Genomic DNA, 18159 nt, shown 5'->3' on the forward strand with positions numbered 1-18159 from the left:
GACCTGGGGGGCATGCCATGCAGGGATCAGGGCATGAAAACTTGTATGTGCTGTTTGGAAGCTCCTGGGATTTTCCGCCTTCAAAGGCACCCAGTGTCTGAGCAAGGGATCCAGCATCAGGAACAGAGGGTGTCCCCTTGCTGTCAACCCTCGTTCCCCTATTGTCATGACTGATTCATGGCCAGGGATCCAGCAACAATACTGAGCCTTGGATGGGTGTCGTACTGATAGCAGTCACGTTTTTCCCAGTGGTTCTGTCAGCCAATACAGCTCGCAGCCGTAAGATTCCTGCAGGGGTGTCCTTGATCCCAGGAAAGGCCCGCTGCTGTCCAGATAAATGCCTGAATGGCACTTAATTTGGTAGACCTTCCCAAAAATAGGCAATGTGAAGCTCGCACCGACTTTCCTCTGGTGTGCGGGACCCCCATCACCTCCATTAAATACAGGCCAAGGTCTTTTTTAAGATTCTACAGGCTACCATCGTTGATTGATAGTATAAGATTAAACAAATGCATTATTCCAGATTTGTCACAACGCAGATACAAAAAATATCCCCAATAAAAGCTTCTCCTGTACTTACTGCAGTGTGATGGTTTCTGCATCAGATATAATTAATCATGCAGCATTAAAGTTGACATTCTGTACTGAGACAATGAATGCTTCAACAGTTTTAAAGGCGCTGCTGTGTAGATTTGTCTGTTTGGGCTGCGGATGTAATTAATCTACCGGGCATTGTCTACTTGAAAAGCTCTCAGAATTTTGAAGTTAAGGTTCAAGGGTTAGGAAATTATAAAAGTAAATCTTGTCAGTATGTAGCAGTCATTTTAACATTTAATTTATGTTGGTCCAAACTATGGTGTAAAGATTATCCACTAGTATAACTAAGTTGGGCACATTCTTGCCAATTGAGATATAATCGGGTTGATACTGGAGGTGCTGGTTGTTGGATAAAACACAAAACTGAAGCTTATCTGCCTTTTCAGGTGGATGCATAAGTTCCAGTGGCATTAATTTTGAAGAAGTGCATGGTTTTCCGCATTGGCATCTGGCTAATATTTATACCTCAACCAATATTGCCAAACCGATCAACTTGTCATTAGCATTTTGATGTTTGTGGGATATTGTTTTGTGCTAATTGGCCACCATGTTTCCTAAAATACAACAGTGACAACAGTTTAAAAGTACTTGATTGGCTGTAAAGTGCTTTGGGGTGTCCTGAGGTTGCAAATGTGCGATTATAAATTCTAATGGTTTTTGTCTTTACCATACGGTGGCTGTATTAACTGTATAATCAGCAATCCCTTGGAGTGACAGAATGCAACCCTTGTGGTTACTCTGGGCAATAAAGAGTGAAATTTGATAGATGATGACTATTATAATGATTCTACTATGAGTGGAAAAGGTGGGCAACACGGACAAGAGAAATGACAGTATTTCAAAGGAATAAAAACAAATGCCTAGCATTCAAAGTAGTTAAATAAAAGGTATTCTACTATCCCTTTCAATGGGTGTCCGCGAGTTTACACAAAGGTTTGGAATTAGATTGAATAACAACCAAGGGGCCACGTTTTCCTCCACACAATAAACAAGAAAATTGATTTTCTTTATAAATAGAGTGTGGTGATGAATTCAAAGGAAATTATATTCTGAGAATACAGTTGTATGAGTTCAGGAGTGAGAAAGTAGCAGAAATCACATTGTTATTTTATGATTTTCAAATAGCTAATGAGCAAATTAATTGGTGTAAATGTCGAAAATTGATCTTGTTCTGTATTGCATCATATTTATGTCAAATGGCTCAAAGACAATTGTAGAAATTCCAATTTATTTTTGATACCTTAAATGATCATCTTCAGTTCAGTTATTGCTTAGCACAAATTTCCTCTTCACACTCTCATTTTTAGCTTTAGGGCAGAGAACACATTGGCCACAGTCAAGGGTATGCAACTTTCTCTGCAGATACCCCAGATGGGCAGGGCTGCACAAGCATTTGGGACTTGTATGATCGCGTGAGCTTTGGCAGCATATCCCAGCTCTGGATTTTAGTGGCTTTTGTGATCTAAATCTTTTAATGACATTCTATAATTATGAACGTGTTTACATTTTAATAGATACTCAAACATGCTTAACAAATAAGACATGAATCTTGAGTATACCTCTTCATTTAAATGATGCCTACAATCCGAACAGTTTAAATGAACTTTCCTGCTTTGACAACCCTTTACTTTCTCTAATCGTCTTCATTTCTTAAAATGTTTTTTATTGTGGCCCGCTGAAACCGTCTCCATTGTAGTGGGAGGGTGAGTCTCTGGTTTTTGGGGCATTTTCCCGAACTGTGTATCTCTTGTTATTCCAATGATTTTTCTCTGTATTCTTTCTATGGCACAGTATTAATATTTATGTGAACACTGACAAAGCTCAGCTGTATTTCAATACTACTTCACCCATATCCTCTGCTGTTGCTATGCATTTAATTCTGGAAGAAAGACGTTTTCTATATATACATATATAGATATTACATGTAAAATATTGATAGCAGTGCATTCCTGACAGCTTCAGCTGCCTGAGCCTCATGGTATGTGATGGAACTACTTTCAGAGTATGGAAATCAGTTGCTTGCTTTGTGAAGAATAGAATCATAGAATTTACAGTGCAGAATGAGGCCATTCAGCCCATCGAGTTTTGCACCGGTCTTCGGAAAGATCACCCTATTTAAGCCCATACCTCCACCCTATCACCGTAACCCCTTTTTTTGGACACTAAGGGCAATTTAGCATGGCCAATCCACCTAACCTGCACATCTTTGGACTGTGGGAGGAAACTGGAGCACCCGGAGGAAACCCACGCAGACACGGAGAGAATGTGCAAACTCCGCACAGACAGTGACCCAAGCTGGGAATCGAACCTGGGACCCTGGAGCTGTGAAGCGACACTGTTAACCATTGTGCTACCGTGCTACCTTCCACTGTGCTAAGTGCCACCATGGCGCCCTCCACTGTGCTACTGTGCCGCCCAAATCTTAATACCAGTACTGCTAATGATTGTCCACAGAACACAAAACGGTATAAGGTATAATTTTAAACAATGAGAAAGCAAGGGAGGTTTTGCGAACCAAAAGGGGGGGAAGATGGATGGAAGAAAATCAGATTGGTGAAAGTGCGGGAATGAACCCATTGAATTCAAAGAATGAGTAGCTGGAGGTGGGAAGGAAAATAACCAGTATCTGCATCAAAGTAAAAGTAATCAAGAGAGAAATAAAGTGGAGAGCCATCTGAGATCACCGCAAAAAATCAGCTATAAACAGTTCTATTCTTTAGTGACTTAAATAAAGATTTAACTGCTCTCTTATCATCGAAAATAATGTATCCAAATCAAAAGGGATGTTTTATGCCATTTAAATTGAGTTTATTTTCAATCTGCTTTAAAGAAAGGAAACAAACCAATTGAGACCCACTTGTAATAATGTTGCTTTGACACAGCTCGTAATTTACATTGGCACACAGCCAGCATAAATGGCAAACGTATTCATTGAACTGTGGGACGCATCAAGCTTAGTTAAAAAAATTAAGATTTTGTGCACTCAATTTGATAGATGTCCTATCAAATGATATGTTCAAAAAATTGTGCTTTATATTGGTGGGAACAAGCAACACAATGTGGCAGCAAACAATGGCAGATTTAAGGCATATGCGCCAGCATTCTCTTGCGAACCCGAATCCTGCTGGCATCTCATATACTGGAATAAATGAACTTGCCGGTGACAATCTGTCGCAATTGACACTAAAAAAGATGGACATAAAGTAGAAAAATCAAGTGGCTTAGTTATATGAATGAAGTAAACAAATACATATTCAAATGAATGAACCTGTGGTTGGCTTGTTGAAGGAATTTGAAAAAGAAACACAAAATCTTTAGATACGAGAACAAGGTAGACCGTTGCCGCATTTTTGAGCCAGATTAAAGCTATTGAACCAAGAAACTCAGCAGCGATTCTTGGAGATCAGAGTAAGCCACACTCTTGATCTTTTGGATTAAACAACACTCACTAGCTTTTACATCTCACTGATCCTTGTGTTAGCCTGAGTCAACAGTGTCGCTGACATGGATGAATAATTTTAGCCATAGCAATATTTATACACCGAACAATTCGGTCTCCAAATTAAGCTGTTTTTTTCAGTTTTTTGGTGTTGCTGCCATCCTCTTGTTGATTTATTAACTGCTCTGTTTGATGCAGCAGTGTTTAATAGGTTTGTATTTTCTAGATCTGTGTAAAATGCAGCAAATGTTGTGTTATGATTCCAGCTGATAATACTGGACAGAGTAAAACCTGGTTTGGTAGATCTTAACATTGTTTTTTTAGAAACTGTGGAGGTCAGTTACTGAACACACACACAAGCGTTTGCCAGTTTACATTAACACAAAAAATAAAACGTTTATGAAGCAAGAAAAAATTTATTATATTACACGAGACAAAATGGAAAGATTTCAATACAGATTTCAGAAAATGATTCAAACTCACACTATTCCTTTTATCACAGCAACCCTTACAGACACAACCTCAGTGAAGAGTTGCCACACCAGTTTCTTGCTTGAGTTAGCTCAATTTCAAATAGTTTTCTTCTGGCAGACTGAGCATTCCCCAGCTTTTTTTCAGCTCGTGTATCTCAACCACTATCTAAACTCTATTACTTCAACTTCAAAGCAAATACATGAGTTCCCTAACCTCAACTCCCCTGCAGCCTTACAGGATTTCTTATCAGATAGATTAGGTCTTCTGCCTCCACTCTCTGGTATGCACACACTAACTGACCTTCCTTCTGTGTTTCCCAGTCTCGGTGTCTCTTTGGCCCCTTGTCGCTAGACAACAGCAGTTTTTTCTACATTTTTTTCAACTTCATAAACTACTAACCCCTTGGTAACTCATCTGTTCACTTCAAGAGTTATAAGTCCTCATTAAAAATGCACATAAGGGCAGCATGGTGGCGCATTGCGTTGCCGCTGCTGCCTCACGGTGCCGAGGTCCCAGGTTCGATCCCGGCTCTGGGTCACTGTCCGTGTGGAGTTTGCATAGTCTCCCCGTGTTTGCTTGGGTTTCTCCCCCCACAACCCAAAAGATGTGCAGGCTAGGTGGATAGGGAAATTTAGCATGGCCAGTCCATCTACCCTGCACATTTTTGGATTGTGGGGGTGAGACCCACGCAGACACTGGGAGAATGTGCAAACTCCACACAGACAGTGACCCGGGGCTGGGCTCGAACCTGGGTCCTCGGTGCCGTGAGGCAGCAATGCTAGCCACTACGCCACCATGCTGCCCTACCTCTAAGTAAAACTAAGACAAGGTTTCGCCTTTCTTAGCACCCAGATACAAAATATAAATTATACTTAAAGCTATACATTCTTCCTAATAATTCAAACAGCAATTTTGTAGTCATATCATTGATCATCAAATACCAAGCTGAGGGCGTGGAGGAAGGTGGGTAATGGTTCGGTCCACCTTGCTCAGTTGTTCTCATTGGAATTCAGTAGCTCTGTTCAAGAAAAAAAAAATCACGTATTTATAATCACATTCAGGGGGAGCATTATTGGCCAATCCTGTGCCTGTTATCAAAAGAAAATCATAGGCAGCCATTGTTCAAATTTCTGATCCACATGGCAGCAAGCCTTGCTTGCTGCAAATAGAGTGGACTAGTACAATTGACCCCTCGGTGCTAATTTTATTTTATGTTTTGGAAAGTTTTGTTTTGACCTCCTGTGTTTGTGGGTGAACGGCAGAAGGCTTTGGAAAGATTTGGAGGCACTGTCTGTGATGCACACAGGAAATAAATGAAATGTTTGGGGGCAGCACGGTAGCGTGGTGGTTAGCATAAATGCTTCACAGCTCCAGGGTCCCAGGTTCGGTTCCCGGCTGAGTCACTGTCTGTGCGGAGTCTGCACGTCCTCCCCCGTGTGTGCGTGGGTTTCCTCCGGGTGCTCCGGTTTCCTCCCACAGTCCAAAAGATGTGCGGGTTAGGTGGATAGGCCATGCTAAATTGCCCGTAGTGTCCTAAAAAGTAAGGTTAAGAGGGGGGGGGGGGGGGTTGTTGGGTTACGGGTATAGGGTGGATACGTGGGTTTGAGTAGGGTGATCATTGCTCGGCACAACATCGAGGGCCGAAGGGCCTGTTCTGTGCTGTACTGTTCTATGTTGTATGCACAGACTGACCAAGGCTGGTTAACTGACAAAATATGAAACCACAAGATCAATCAAATTGTCTGCCATTATTTACTTTGTGTCTGTGCCATTTAATTTGTACTTAGCAGTACAGCTTTGCTGCAGAAAATATTTCTTTGCATCAAGATTGGCAATGTCGAAACTTGGATCAAGAAGAGAAGATCCATCATACCTCAGTAATCAAAGGGATGACCCAAGTTGTAATTCACGACACATAGCTGAGGTGCAAACGTAGAACACAGGAAATAGGTGCAGGTGTGGAGGTCATTCATTCCCTCGAGCCTGCTCCACCATCCAACTCGATCATGGCTGACCTTCTACTTCAATGCAATTTTCCTGCACTGTATCCCTTGATATTTGAATAACTAGAAATCTATCCATCTCTGTCTTGAACGCACTCAATGACTGAGCTTCCACAGCCATCAGCAGCAGAGAATCCCAAAGATTTACGACTCAGTGAAAAAATTCCTCATCCTTTCAATCGTCAAACGCCTACTTTTTCTGAGACGGTGTCTCCTGGTTCTTGACACCCCCAGCCAGGGGAAATATCCTTCCTACCAATTAAATAGCTTATCATTGTAACTACAACCTAAGGAAGTTAATCATTGCTATTTCCTACTATGTTATAAATAATGAGGAAATTTATGCTTTACAAATATAAGATGTTTTTGGCTGTATAAATGAGCTTAATGTAGCCCAAAACTTGTCATTTGGTACAAAAGTGGTTATTTACACTAGTAGCTTCATTGTCAATAGCTGTGTAGATAGGTTTTGTTATATAACAGATTGCTGTCAGAGAGAACAGCGATATGGGCAGAAAATCCAGAGAAATTTGTGGGCAGCACAGTAGCATAGTGGTTAGCACAAATGCTTCACAGCTCCAGGGTCCCAGGTTCGAATCCCGGCTTGGGTCACTGTCTGTGTGGAGTCAGCACGTTCTCCCCGTGTGTGCGTGGGTTTCCTCCGGGTGCTCCGGTTTCCTCCCACATCCAAAGATGTGCAGGTTAGGTGAATTGGCCAGGCTAAATTGCCCTCAGGGTCCAAATTGCCCTTAGTGTTGGGTGGGGTTACTGGGTTATGGGGATAGGGTGGAGGTATGGGCTTGGGTAGGGTGCTCTTTCCAAGAGCCGGTGCAGACTCGATGGGCTGAATGGCCTCCTTCTGCACTGTAAATTCTATGTAATCTATCTATGTAAATCGGGGAATGCGATTCTCTCGGGAGTGGTCGGACGGAATTCGCCCCCCCCCCCCCCCCCCTCCCCCACGCCGGGTGTGAGAATCGCTGGGGCGCCGAGCGAGTCCCGCCACACTGCCCCGGCTGGCTGCTGGGAGAATTCACGGCTGGCTGCTGGGAGAATCGCCGCTCGCCGTTTGTAATGGGCGAGCGGCGATTCTCCGGGCCGGATGGGCCAAGGGGCCTGCCCAACACGTTAGGTTCCCACCGGCGCCAACCACACCTGGAACGCTGGGGGGGGGGGGTTCTTGCACTGAGGGTGTCCTCAAAAGAGGTCTGGCCCGCGATCGGTGCCCACCGATTGGCGGGCTGGTCTCTCTGAAGGAGGACCTCCTTTACTCCGCCGCCCCGCAAGATCCGTCCGACATTTCTTGCGGGGCGGCCGCGGGGAGGACGGCAACCGCGCATGGGCGGGTTGGCGCTGGCCAACCTGCGCATGCACAGGTGACGTCGCCGCGTAAATGTCTCGGCGCCGCTCCTAGCCCCCTGAGGGCAGGAGAATAGGGGGCTGGGAGCGGTCTCCTACGGCGGAGTGAAACACTCCGGTTTTCACTCCGGCGTCGGGACTTAGTCTCCCGATGGGAGAATTGCCCCCGTCGTGTTTCTTGATTTTCCCCATCTCCAGCTGGTGATGTTCAGGAACTTCATTTAAATGGATTTTAATTATTTTAAGTATTATTAATTAGCCCTCACTAAATATTCATACCTCACTGAGATGAGGTTCATAACAGGTTTGACAAAATGAGAAACAAGTATAGCACCCTGGGGAAAGGGTCATGCCTGGGCAATGGGCACTGGGGGGAGGGGTCTGTTTGAATTCTGCCGATGATGGTGGGAGGGGGGGAAAGAGGAGAGAGAACACCTGATGATTCTGGTGGTGGAGAGCGGAAGCTGAGTTTGCTTTTAATTCTGATTGGACGCCCTTTAAAGACGGCCCCCCGATCTCTGTGGAGCCAGTTGCCGGCTCTATCAGTCCCCGCCCCAACAGAGTAGTGGCTTAAACCATGCCCACTTATTTTTTTCTTTAAAGAGGCTAAAGATCCGGAAAGAGAAGTGGTCCGTGCAACTGGAGAGTTACATGGGAATTTTCAGTCTGAGCCTGATACTTTCCCAAATTCGGGTAAGGTTTCACCAAATCGCTTATTATTGGTGGTTATCAAATTGCGCCACCTGATTTATTCAATTTTAGATAACACAATTTACAGTGCAGAAGGAGGCCATTTGGCCCATCGAGTCTGCAGCGGCCCATGGAAAAATCACCCTATATAAGCCCACACCTCCACCCTATTCCAGTAACCCCATCTAACCTTGGACACTAAGGGCAATTTATCATGGCCAGTCCACCTAACCTGCATATCTTTGGACTGTGGAAGGAAACCGGAGCACCCGGAGGAAACCCACGCTGACACGGAGAACATGCAGACTCCGCACAGTGACCCAAGCCGGGAATCGAACCTGGGTCCCTGGAGTTGTGAAGCAACTGTGCTAACCACTATGCTGCCGTGCAGTATTTGTTATATTAGCATAAGTGACAACCATGATTGCATCAGCAACCTCTGGCAAACAGCAGTGAAATGAACAATCATTTAACCAAACGTTGATGATGTTGTTGAAGGTAGTATTAACCATGCCAATTGGGAGAAGATTTTGGCCGTCTGAGTAACGACATGGAATTATTCACATCTGCTTTAACTACCCGAACAGGCAAATAGAACTTCAGTCATAAGAAATAGGACATGGAGTAGGCCATTTGGATACTCAGGCCTGATCTGCCATTCAATAAAATCATGGAATCCCTACAGTGCAGGAGGAGGCCATTCGGCCCATTGAGTCTGCACCAACCCTTTGAATGAGCGCTCTACCCAGGCCCAGTCCCTCCTATCCCCATAACCTAACCCGCACCTCCCTGTACACTAAGGGGCAATTTAGCATGGCTAATCCACCTAACCTGCACACCTTTGGATTGTGGGATAAATTGGAGTACCTGGAGGAATCCACTTAGGCACGGGCAGAAGGTGCAAACTCCGCACAGACAGTGACCCAAGGCTAGCATTGAACCCGGGCACCTGGCGCCATCAGGCAGCAGTGCTAAGCACTGTGCCACCGTACCAGCCTGATCAAATCATGGCTGAATTGAATACGCCCTAGATTCCACTTCCCTACTGAACGACCCATAATCCTTGACTCCCTTGTAGGTCAGACATCTGTCTAATTCAACCTTGAAAATATTCAATGGCCAGCCTCCACAGCTCACTGGGGCTACAATGGGAAAGGATCTTTTGCATAGGGGCGTAAATGAGTTTAGGCCAGATTGGGCAGCTCCCAGTGAAAAAGCACTTTACTTTACATGGCTGACCTTGCAAAGACCCTCCTTTTTGTAGCCCAGGGAGTTTGAGGGTATTTTGGTTCCGTATCATTAGTGCCCAGAATGTTGTATACAGGTAATGTTCGTAACAGCGGTCGGTGGAATATCTGGCAGTATACTGTGCCACGGGTGGTACGCTCACATTTCATAGAAACCATTTAATTACTACAGCACAGGAGGTGGCCACTCGGCCCATCGAGTCTACTCTGACACTTCGAAAAAGCACCAGACCTAGGCCCACTTGCCCACCCTCTCTCCGCAACCCCACCTACCTGCACATCTTTGGTTTCAGGAATCATCTGCAGCCTGTTGGGGAAAATGTAGTGTTGGGGCATTGGTGGGTTCTGGAAAGGGGTAAGCTATTCGTTTAACTCGGCAAGAGGCCTCAAGATGGGGGAGGTGGCAGAGGTCCAGACAGGCATATGGACATCCACCTCCAAAGATTCAGGGGGCAATACAGGTATTTCCACCACGAGCAAACGGAGTTCAAGGATTGCAGGGGGGAGAGTTATTGGAAACCTGGGAAAGTAGCTCCTTCAGGTTGTTGGGAGGATTTATTGCAGTCTCAAAGGGGGACGGTTCAGTCTCGTCTGGGAGTGGGAGCTCAGCACCATCTCTTACAACCTGAAGCGATGATGCAGCACTAAATCAAAAAGAGGTGACACTAATTGTGAGAGCTGATTGGAGAATTGTTGGTCTGCACAGGGGGGTCATTTGAAGGACAACCAACTGACTAGTGTTTAGTAAAAATTGCCCCACCTCTAACACTGTCGCTGATGGTGCCACTACCCCCTCTACTACCACTGGCGTGGAGGTGAGGGGGCATCCGCGTGGCCGGAAGGCTGAGAGGAAGACCAACAGGGCGATTCGCCAGTGGTCAGGTTTGGATCCTTCTGACCCTCTGACCCTGACTAACCCAGTGCCCCTGGCTACTGACTCGGGTGCAGCCATTACGCCTCACCCCCACCCTCACCCAGCAACACCCTCAGCCCGGCGACATTCCTCCATTGGATACCGGGCCCGGCAACACTTCTGCGCAGGCCCCTCTGGGTAGTGAGGTGCGCGACCTCGAACCGGAGGATGCTCTGTCCCAGCCGCAAATTCTGGAGAGAAACATTGAGGGACAAGGAGTCAGCCTGGAGGAGCCTCCAGAGATTGAGGTCTCCTCGGTGTGTGACCCTCTCCCCCTCAAACGGCATGAATCCAGGTTCTTTTCCATAGATGTCACACCCAGTCCCCGAAAGAAAAGAGGGGGGGATAGTGAGGAAGCTGCCGCTGTCCCTTGGGCAAGGTGCTTCAGGGTCAGATGGGACCCTAGAGGGTCCGTCCCACCCAGTACAATTTATCACCCCGGACTTGTTCAATTTCTCAGGGGAGGGGGTTAGCGATCGTCCACTGCCTCTTAGGTTCTTCGCGGCTTATAGTTTGGAAGACCCTCTGTCCCAACCGCTGTCTTCGGGCACCTCTGCCACCATCCCGGACCTGTTTCCGGAGTTATTTTCAGGATCTGCCGGTGACCAGGGGACAGGGGCGGAGCACCACTGCCTCCCACTGGCCTGGGACCCTGGGAGGAGCCTGAGGACACCCTGCCTGTCGATGATTCTGGTGGCGGGATCAAGGCAAGCCCTGGGTTGGTTGGTGGGCCCATGTCACCCGCTGCACTCGGTGTGGTGGAGGATTCGGGCCCGGAGGTCGACTGTCCAAAGGCTGCCTACCACCCAGTGTCAGGAACAGAGGGTGCACATGAGGCGCTCTGTAGCGGGGTGCAGGGCTCACTCGTGCCTGACATTGTGTCGCCCCTCACCCCCTCTGGGGGACTCCCGGAATCTGGCACATCATCATTGAAGGTTCTTTTACTTTTCTGCCTCCATAGATAGTTCAGGCAGTGCCCTAATGGGCACCCCCCCCTCCAACGACACCCCAACTCCCTCCCTCCCCACAACTCCCCTTTCCCTTCTGTTGTACAGAGGCAAGGGTAATGGTCCCTCCAGCACAAAGTTTAGAGCTTGCACCATTTGTTTTTTGTAGAAATGAACTGTTGTAATAAGCAGAGTATCTCTCTCTCTCCCCCCCCCCCCGAGGCACATTCATGCAAGTCAAATCCCCAATCCTGGTACTTGTTCTGAGCACTCCCATTCTAAAGAGCCATAACAAAGTGTGGATGACTGGACAACTTGCAACTGCATCTTCAACACTTGACCTGAGAATGGAATTGCTGGCAGCTAACTAGATGAGAAGCTTCAGAGCTTCAGCACTCCTGCCCATCAAATAATCACACCTCCTTATTTGCCCTTCTCTTCAAAGTGTCTAGTTAGAGAGTGCAGTGAATGAGGCTCCCTGCGACATGCCTGAAAGCTGCTTACACAAAAACAATGTTATATCAGTGACTGATGTGGGGGGGGGGGGGGGGGGAGCGCAGAAAGAGAGTAGGGGGGGGGCAGGGGAAGTGAGGGGGGGAGGTGATGTGCCATCAATTAACATAAGACTAGTAGTGAACGAAACTGTGGCTTTAATAAACTAAACAGAAAGCCTCCTGGCCATTAATCCCGAACTGGGGCAGGGCAGGCGGTCAGCCACCTTTATACCGAGCCCGAGGGGAGGCGGAGCCATCAGGCAGTGGTTTACCACAATACTTGTAGTACTGTAAGAGTTTGCCACAATACATATAATACACTAACAGTGGTTTACCACAGGAGGGGAGTGGTGGGGGCAGGGGAAGTGGGGGAGGGAGTGGGGCAGTATATTGAAAAGTAAAGTGTGATGACCACAGTTTCAGTGCAAGTTAGGTGCAAACGCTGGACCTAACAACCTGAATCCACATTCACTTGCCACTTGTTAACCCAAGCCTGGATATTGTCACAGTCTTGCTGCATTTGGACACTGACTGCTTCAATGTCTGAATCATCGCGAATGATGCTGAATATTGTGCAGTTATCAGCAAACACCCGCACTTCTGACCTAATGATCGAAAGGAAGCTGAAGCAGCTGAAGGTGGTTGGGCCTAGGACACTATTTTGAGGTACTCCTGCAGTGATGTCCTGAAGCTGAAATGAATGACCTCCCAACAGCAGCACGGTAGCATTGTGGATAGCACAATCGCTTCACAGCTCCAGGTCCCAGGTTCGATTCCGGCTTGGGTCACTGCCTGTGCGGAGTCTGCACATCCTCCCCGTGTGTGCGTGGGTTTCCTCCGGGTGCTCCGGTTTCCTCCAACAATCACAAAGATGTGCAGGTTGGAGGTGGATTGGCCATGATAAATTGCCCTTAGTGTCCAAAATTGCCTTTAGTGTTGGGTGGGGTTACTGGGTTATGGGGATAGGGTGGAGGTGTGGACCTTGGGTAGGGTGCTCTTTCCAAGAGCCGGTGCAGACTCGATGGGCCGAATGGCCTCCTTCTGCACTGTAAATTCTATGAAACATCCACAACTATCTTGCTTTGTGCCAAGTATGACTCCAACCAACAGAGAATGTTCTCTCTGATACCTATTCACTCCAGTGTTTCCAGGGCTCCTTGATGCCACACTTGGTCAAATGCTGCCTTGATGTCAAGGGTGGTCACTCATCTTACCTTTTGAATTCAGCTCTTTTGTCCATGGTTGAACCAAGTCTGAAATGAGATCAGGAGCTGAGTAACCCTAGTGGAGCTCAAGCTGAACATCAGTGAGCAGGTGATTGCTAAGCAAATGCCACTTGATAGCACTGTTGATGACCCCTTCCATCATTTTACTGATTATTCTGAATAGACGGAAGGGGTGGTAATTAGCCGGGTTGGATTTGTCCTGCTTTTTGTGTACAGGACATAGCTGATCAATTTTTCACATTGCCAGGTAGATGCCAGTGTTGTAGCTGTACTAGAACAGCTTGGCTAGGGACATGACAAAGTTTGGAGCACAAGCCTTCTGTACCCTTGCCGAAATATTGTCAGGGCCCATAGCCTTTGCAGGATCCAGTGCCATCAGACGTTTCTTGGTATCACGTGGAATGAATAAAATTGGCTGAAGACTGGCTTCTGTGATGGTGGAGACTACTTGAGGAGGCTGAGATGCATCATCGTTGTTGCAAATGATTCAGCCTTACCTTTTGCACTGATGTGCTGGACTCCTCCATCATTGCGGATGGGGATATTTGTGGAGCCTCTGCCTCCAGTGAGTTGTTTAATTGTCCACCATCATTCACAAATGGATGTGGCAGGACTGCAGAGCTTAGATCTGATCCATTGGTTGTGGGATCACTTAGCTCTGCCTATCACTTGCTGCATATGCTGTTGGGCGCACAAGTAGTCTTGTGTTGGAACTTCACCAGGTAGACACCTTATTTTTAGGTAGCCTGGTGTTGCTCCTGGCATGCCCATGCATGCTTCTTTGAACCAGGGTTGATCCCCTGGCTTGGTGATGATGGTAGAGTGAGGGATATGCGAGGTCATGGGGTTGAAGGTTGTATTTGCTCTTGGCCCATAGTGCCTCATGGTTGCCTAATCTTGCTTTGCTAGATCTGTTCGAAGTCAATCCCATTTAGCATGATGATGTCACACAATACAATAGCAGGTATCTTCAATGTGAAGATGGGACTTCTGTCCACAAGGACAGTGTGGTGGTCACTCGTACTGATGCTGTCATGGCCAGATGCTTCTGTAGCAGAGAGGTTGGTGCGGGTGCGACCAAGTACATTTTTCCCTTGCCACCTGCCACAGTCCCTGTCTAGCAGCTATGCCTTTAGGATTCAACCAGCTCGGTAAGTAGCGGTGAGAGACATTGAAGTCCCCAAGCCAGAGTACATTCTGTGCTCTTGTCACCCTCAGTGCTTCCTATCCCGTTATCAACATCCTGGTGGTTGCTGTTGACCAAAAATGCAACTGGACGAGTCGTAAAAATACAGAGGTTAGGAATCCAGTATTGAATAATCACTGCCTGACTCCCCAAAGCCTGTCCGCCATCACACAGCACAAGTCAGGAATAAAACCAAATATTCTCCACTTGCCTGGATGAGTGAACTGCAACAACAGTCCAGAAGCTTGACACCATCCAGGACAAAGGGGCTGGTTTGATTGTTTCTGTGTGGAGTGCCAGTCAGTCCCTCCACCACCAATGCACCGTGGCAGCGGTGTGTACCATTTACAAAATGGACTGCAGCAACTCGCCAAAGCTCCTTCGACAGCACTGATGTGACCATCAATTCACTCGAAGACTCGTGTCGAAGTAAACAGTGGTTTTAATCAGCTTAACTTTGCCTGCCTGCGACTGGTACAATACTGAAGGCGGTACCGCAGGTCTGCTGCTCTTATACTTCCTATAAGGGGCGGAGCCTGTACATGCTCCATATCTCCCCCTGTGAGTGAAGCCAGACAATGGCCCATAGATGGAGCCCACAGGGTTAATAACATGGTATAACGTAATACAGTATACTGGTGAATTAACAGTATTTATACATTCATCACAAGCACCTTTGAAATGCTCGAGCACTACCATCTAGAAGGATAAGAGCAGATGATGCATGAGAACACCACCAATGCCTGGAAGATCCCCACCAAGCCACTCTCTATCCTCTCTTGGAAAGATATCACCACTCCTTCAATGTCATTGATTCAAAATCTTGGAACTTTCTTCCTAACAGCACTATGAATGTTCCTACACCACACTGATTGTGGCGGTTCATGAAGGCAGCTTTCCATCACCTATTCAAGTGCAATTAGTGATGGCCAATAAATGCTGGCCTAACCAGCAATGCCCATATCCCAATTAATTTTAAAAAGCACTTCTTATATCCAATGGAATTCCATAAACTTAAATTTGTCCAATATTCAGTGTTGAAAAATATGATTCATATGCTTTGCATTGCTCACATGATGTTAGAACTCTCTGAGCATCTGCAGCTTCAGAGATTGTTAAACATGAATTATGTGTCAGGTTGCATTTGCTGTTAGGAATGAATATTATTTCCATTTCCATGGAGATGACAATGAAAATGCCAAAGTAAATGTAACTTCTTTTAAATTAACCCTCTGAGTCCACCACCTTAGTTGATATTTTGTCTTGAAGTAACAGTTAAGGGGCAGCACGGTAGCATGGTGGTTAGCATTTGGGGCAGCACGGTAGCATGGTGGTTAGCATAAATGCTTCACAGCTCCAGGGTCCCAGGTTCGATTCCCGGCTGGGTCACTGTTTGTGCGGAGTCTGCACGTCCTCCCCGTGTGTGCGTGGGTTTCCTCCGGGTGCTCCGGTTTCCTCCCACAGTCCAAAGATGTGCGGGTTAGGTGGATTGGCCATGCTAAAAATTGCCCGTAGCGTCCTAAAAAGTAAGGTTAAGGGGTGGGGGGTTGTTGGGTTACGGGTATAGGGTGGATACGTGGGTTTGAGTAGGGTGATCATGGCTCGGCACAACATCGAGGGCCGAAGGGCCTGTTCTGTGCTGTACTGTTCTATGTTCTATGTTCTAACAGTCTTTAAAATACTCCATGGAACACTTGTGCTTCCACATCATAATACACTGCTTTGAGGACTCCGATACATTGTGGAAATAAGGGGGAGAGAAGAGGCCTGGATGGAGTGCAAAGTGAAGTGAGAGCTATAAACTCCTGATTTTCATGCTGATGGTACTTCCATCCAGGACAAATAGATATTAACATTTTCCCCATACAAGTCTTGTATGAAGGCTTGTGACAAGAATGGCAGGGCCCGAGGGATGACTTCACCAAGCAGAACTCTTGCTTTTACACTAGGTACCTCAAGGTTTTTATCAATTCTTAGATGTGAAATTAGGCTGGAAATCTCAAGAGGTGGAAGGACAAAATATTGACTGAAATTATAGTGGGTTTAGAGGTAAGGAAGCCACATCGGCATGGCTCACTGACTCATTCCTGTCACTGAAGAACTTTCCCAAGTTCTATGCAGCAGATTGGAAACGAGCAGTCAACTATTCTGGTTAAGGGTCCAATGAGTGATCCTGCACCTTCTCAGGCATTTTGCCGCCGGCAGAGGCTACCAGTTCAATGGAATGGACCTTCTTGTGACAAGTTAGCAGGTCATTGGAGCCCAAGCCCCATTGATAGAGCAGCAAGCATGAAAGGTGACAATTGCGGCTAATCCAGGTGCAGTGGAGGGATTCCCATTACCCCCCCCCTCACCCACACACACACACACACAAACACACTTTCCGCTGGACCTGCCAATGTAGATTCTGTTTATTTCTTTACTGCTGCATAGCCCAGCAAGGGCACCTCTATGCTGAGGTGCCCTTGTGGTCAGCAATCTGGCTCAACAGCACCCACTCATCCCGTTGCGGCTGCCAATTCTCTCGAGTGGCCGATGTTCAGATTGGGACTGTGGCAGTGAGAGCCTGCCTGTTGTCCTTAATAGGATGGTGAATGTGAAGGTGGCCAATTAGGATAATACCATCTGGAAGATTGCTAGGTCCATCTAACTGTCTGAAAGTGTGGGCTGGGACACCCATTGACTTGTGGCATCGGGGTCCTGAAGCCCACAGCAATTCAGCCCAAGAATCTGTTTTTGTGGTGATATTTGGGTAGGGCAGAGAGGACTGAAATAACTACATGGAAAGCACTGTAAAAAAAAAAAATATATATATACAATTTGGTGAAATGTTTACTATTAAATTCAGAATGTTTATTTTTAATAATTTACTGACATAGATATATCCTGCCAATAAGGTATCATATTTTAACTGCATTATTATTTATGCAATCAATTTGTCTCATCTGTTATCTGTAGCTAAGTAAAATTGGAGTAAATATGGTTGGTTTAAGGGGAAGAAACTATTGTTTGTGGAATAAGCACTTCTACGATACATTTTGCTGTGAAGCTTGGAAATTAGATTCAGGTTAAAAATATTACAGCTACGAATTCTATTTATGAGAAAAATAGAAATTACCACTGTATACTGGCATCACAACTCATTTAACCCAGTTAATTCTTTTGAGGTGCTGTTACACTTTGACTGAAGGTTGGCACCTGAGGCCACATCAATTCCTAGTCCCAACATTTATATTTGGTAGTTGTTTCATGTTCGTGCTACAAACTCAAAGGATGATTATGCGGATGACATAAATACTACAGGCAACTGAAATATAAAAATGCAGAAAAAGCAACATCCGATTTGTCCCCTATCAGCAAGTTCTTGCTGCAGCATGTTCGTAAAATGCCTTTTGAACTGAGTCTGCTTACCTTTTTGTCTTTCAGACACATACTGGAGAGAAGGAGAAAATCTGTCCATATTGTGGCCAGAAATTTGCCAGCAATGGGACATTACGCGTGCACATTCGAAGCCACACAGGTACATATTGAGCATTATTGGGCCGATTCATCTAGATTATTTGCTATTTTTATACCGAGGGATG

At 46.2% G+C, this 18159-nt stretch overlaps 1 protein-coding gene across 4 annotated transcripts in view; it reads left to right on the forward strand.

Moving 5' to 3' along the window:
• The window catches only part of prdm5 (PR domain containing 5), a 432322-nt gene that overhangs the window by 266772 nt on the left and 147391 nt on the right, over positions 1-18159 (forward strand). For all 4 annotated transcript variants that reach the window (XM_038791835.1, XM_038791837.1, XM_038791838.1 and 1 more), the window contains one exon: positions 18002-18095. In XM_038791835.1, the coding sequence (XP_038647763.1) occupies positions 18002-18095 (94 nt within the window). The remainder of the gene's footprint in view (positions 1-18001; positions 18096-18159) is intronic.

The sequence above is a fragment of the Scyliorhinus canicula genome, chromosome 3 (genome assembly GCF_902713615.1).
Source record: "Scyliorhinus canicula chromosome 3, sScyCan1.1, whole genome shotgun sequence".
In the NCBI taxonomy this organism is placed as follows: domain Eukaryota; kingdom Metazoa; phylum Chordata; class Chondrichthyes; order Carcharhiniformes; family Scyliorhinidae; genus Scyliorhinus; species Scyliorhinus canicula.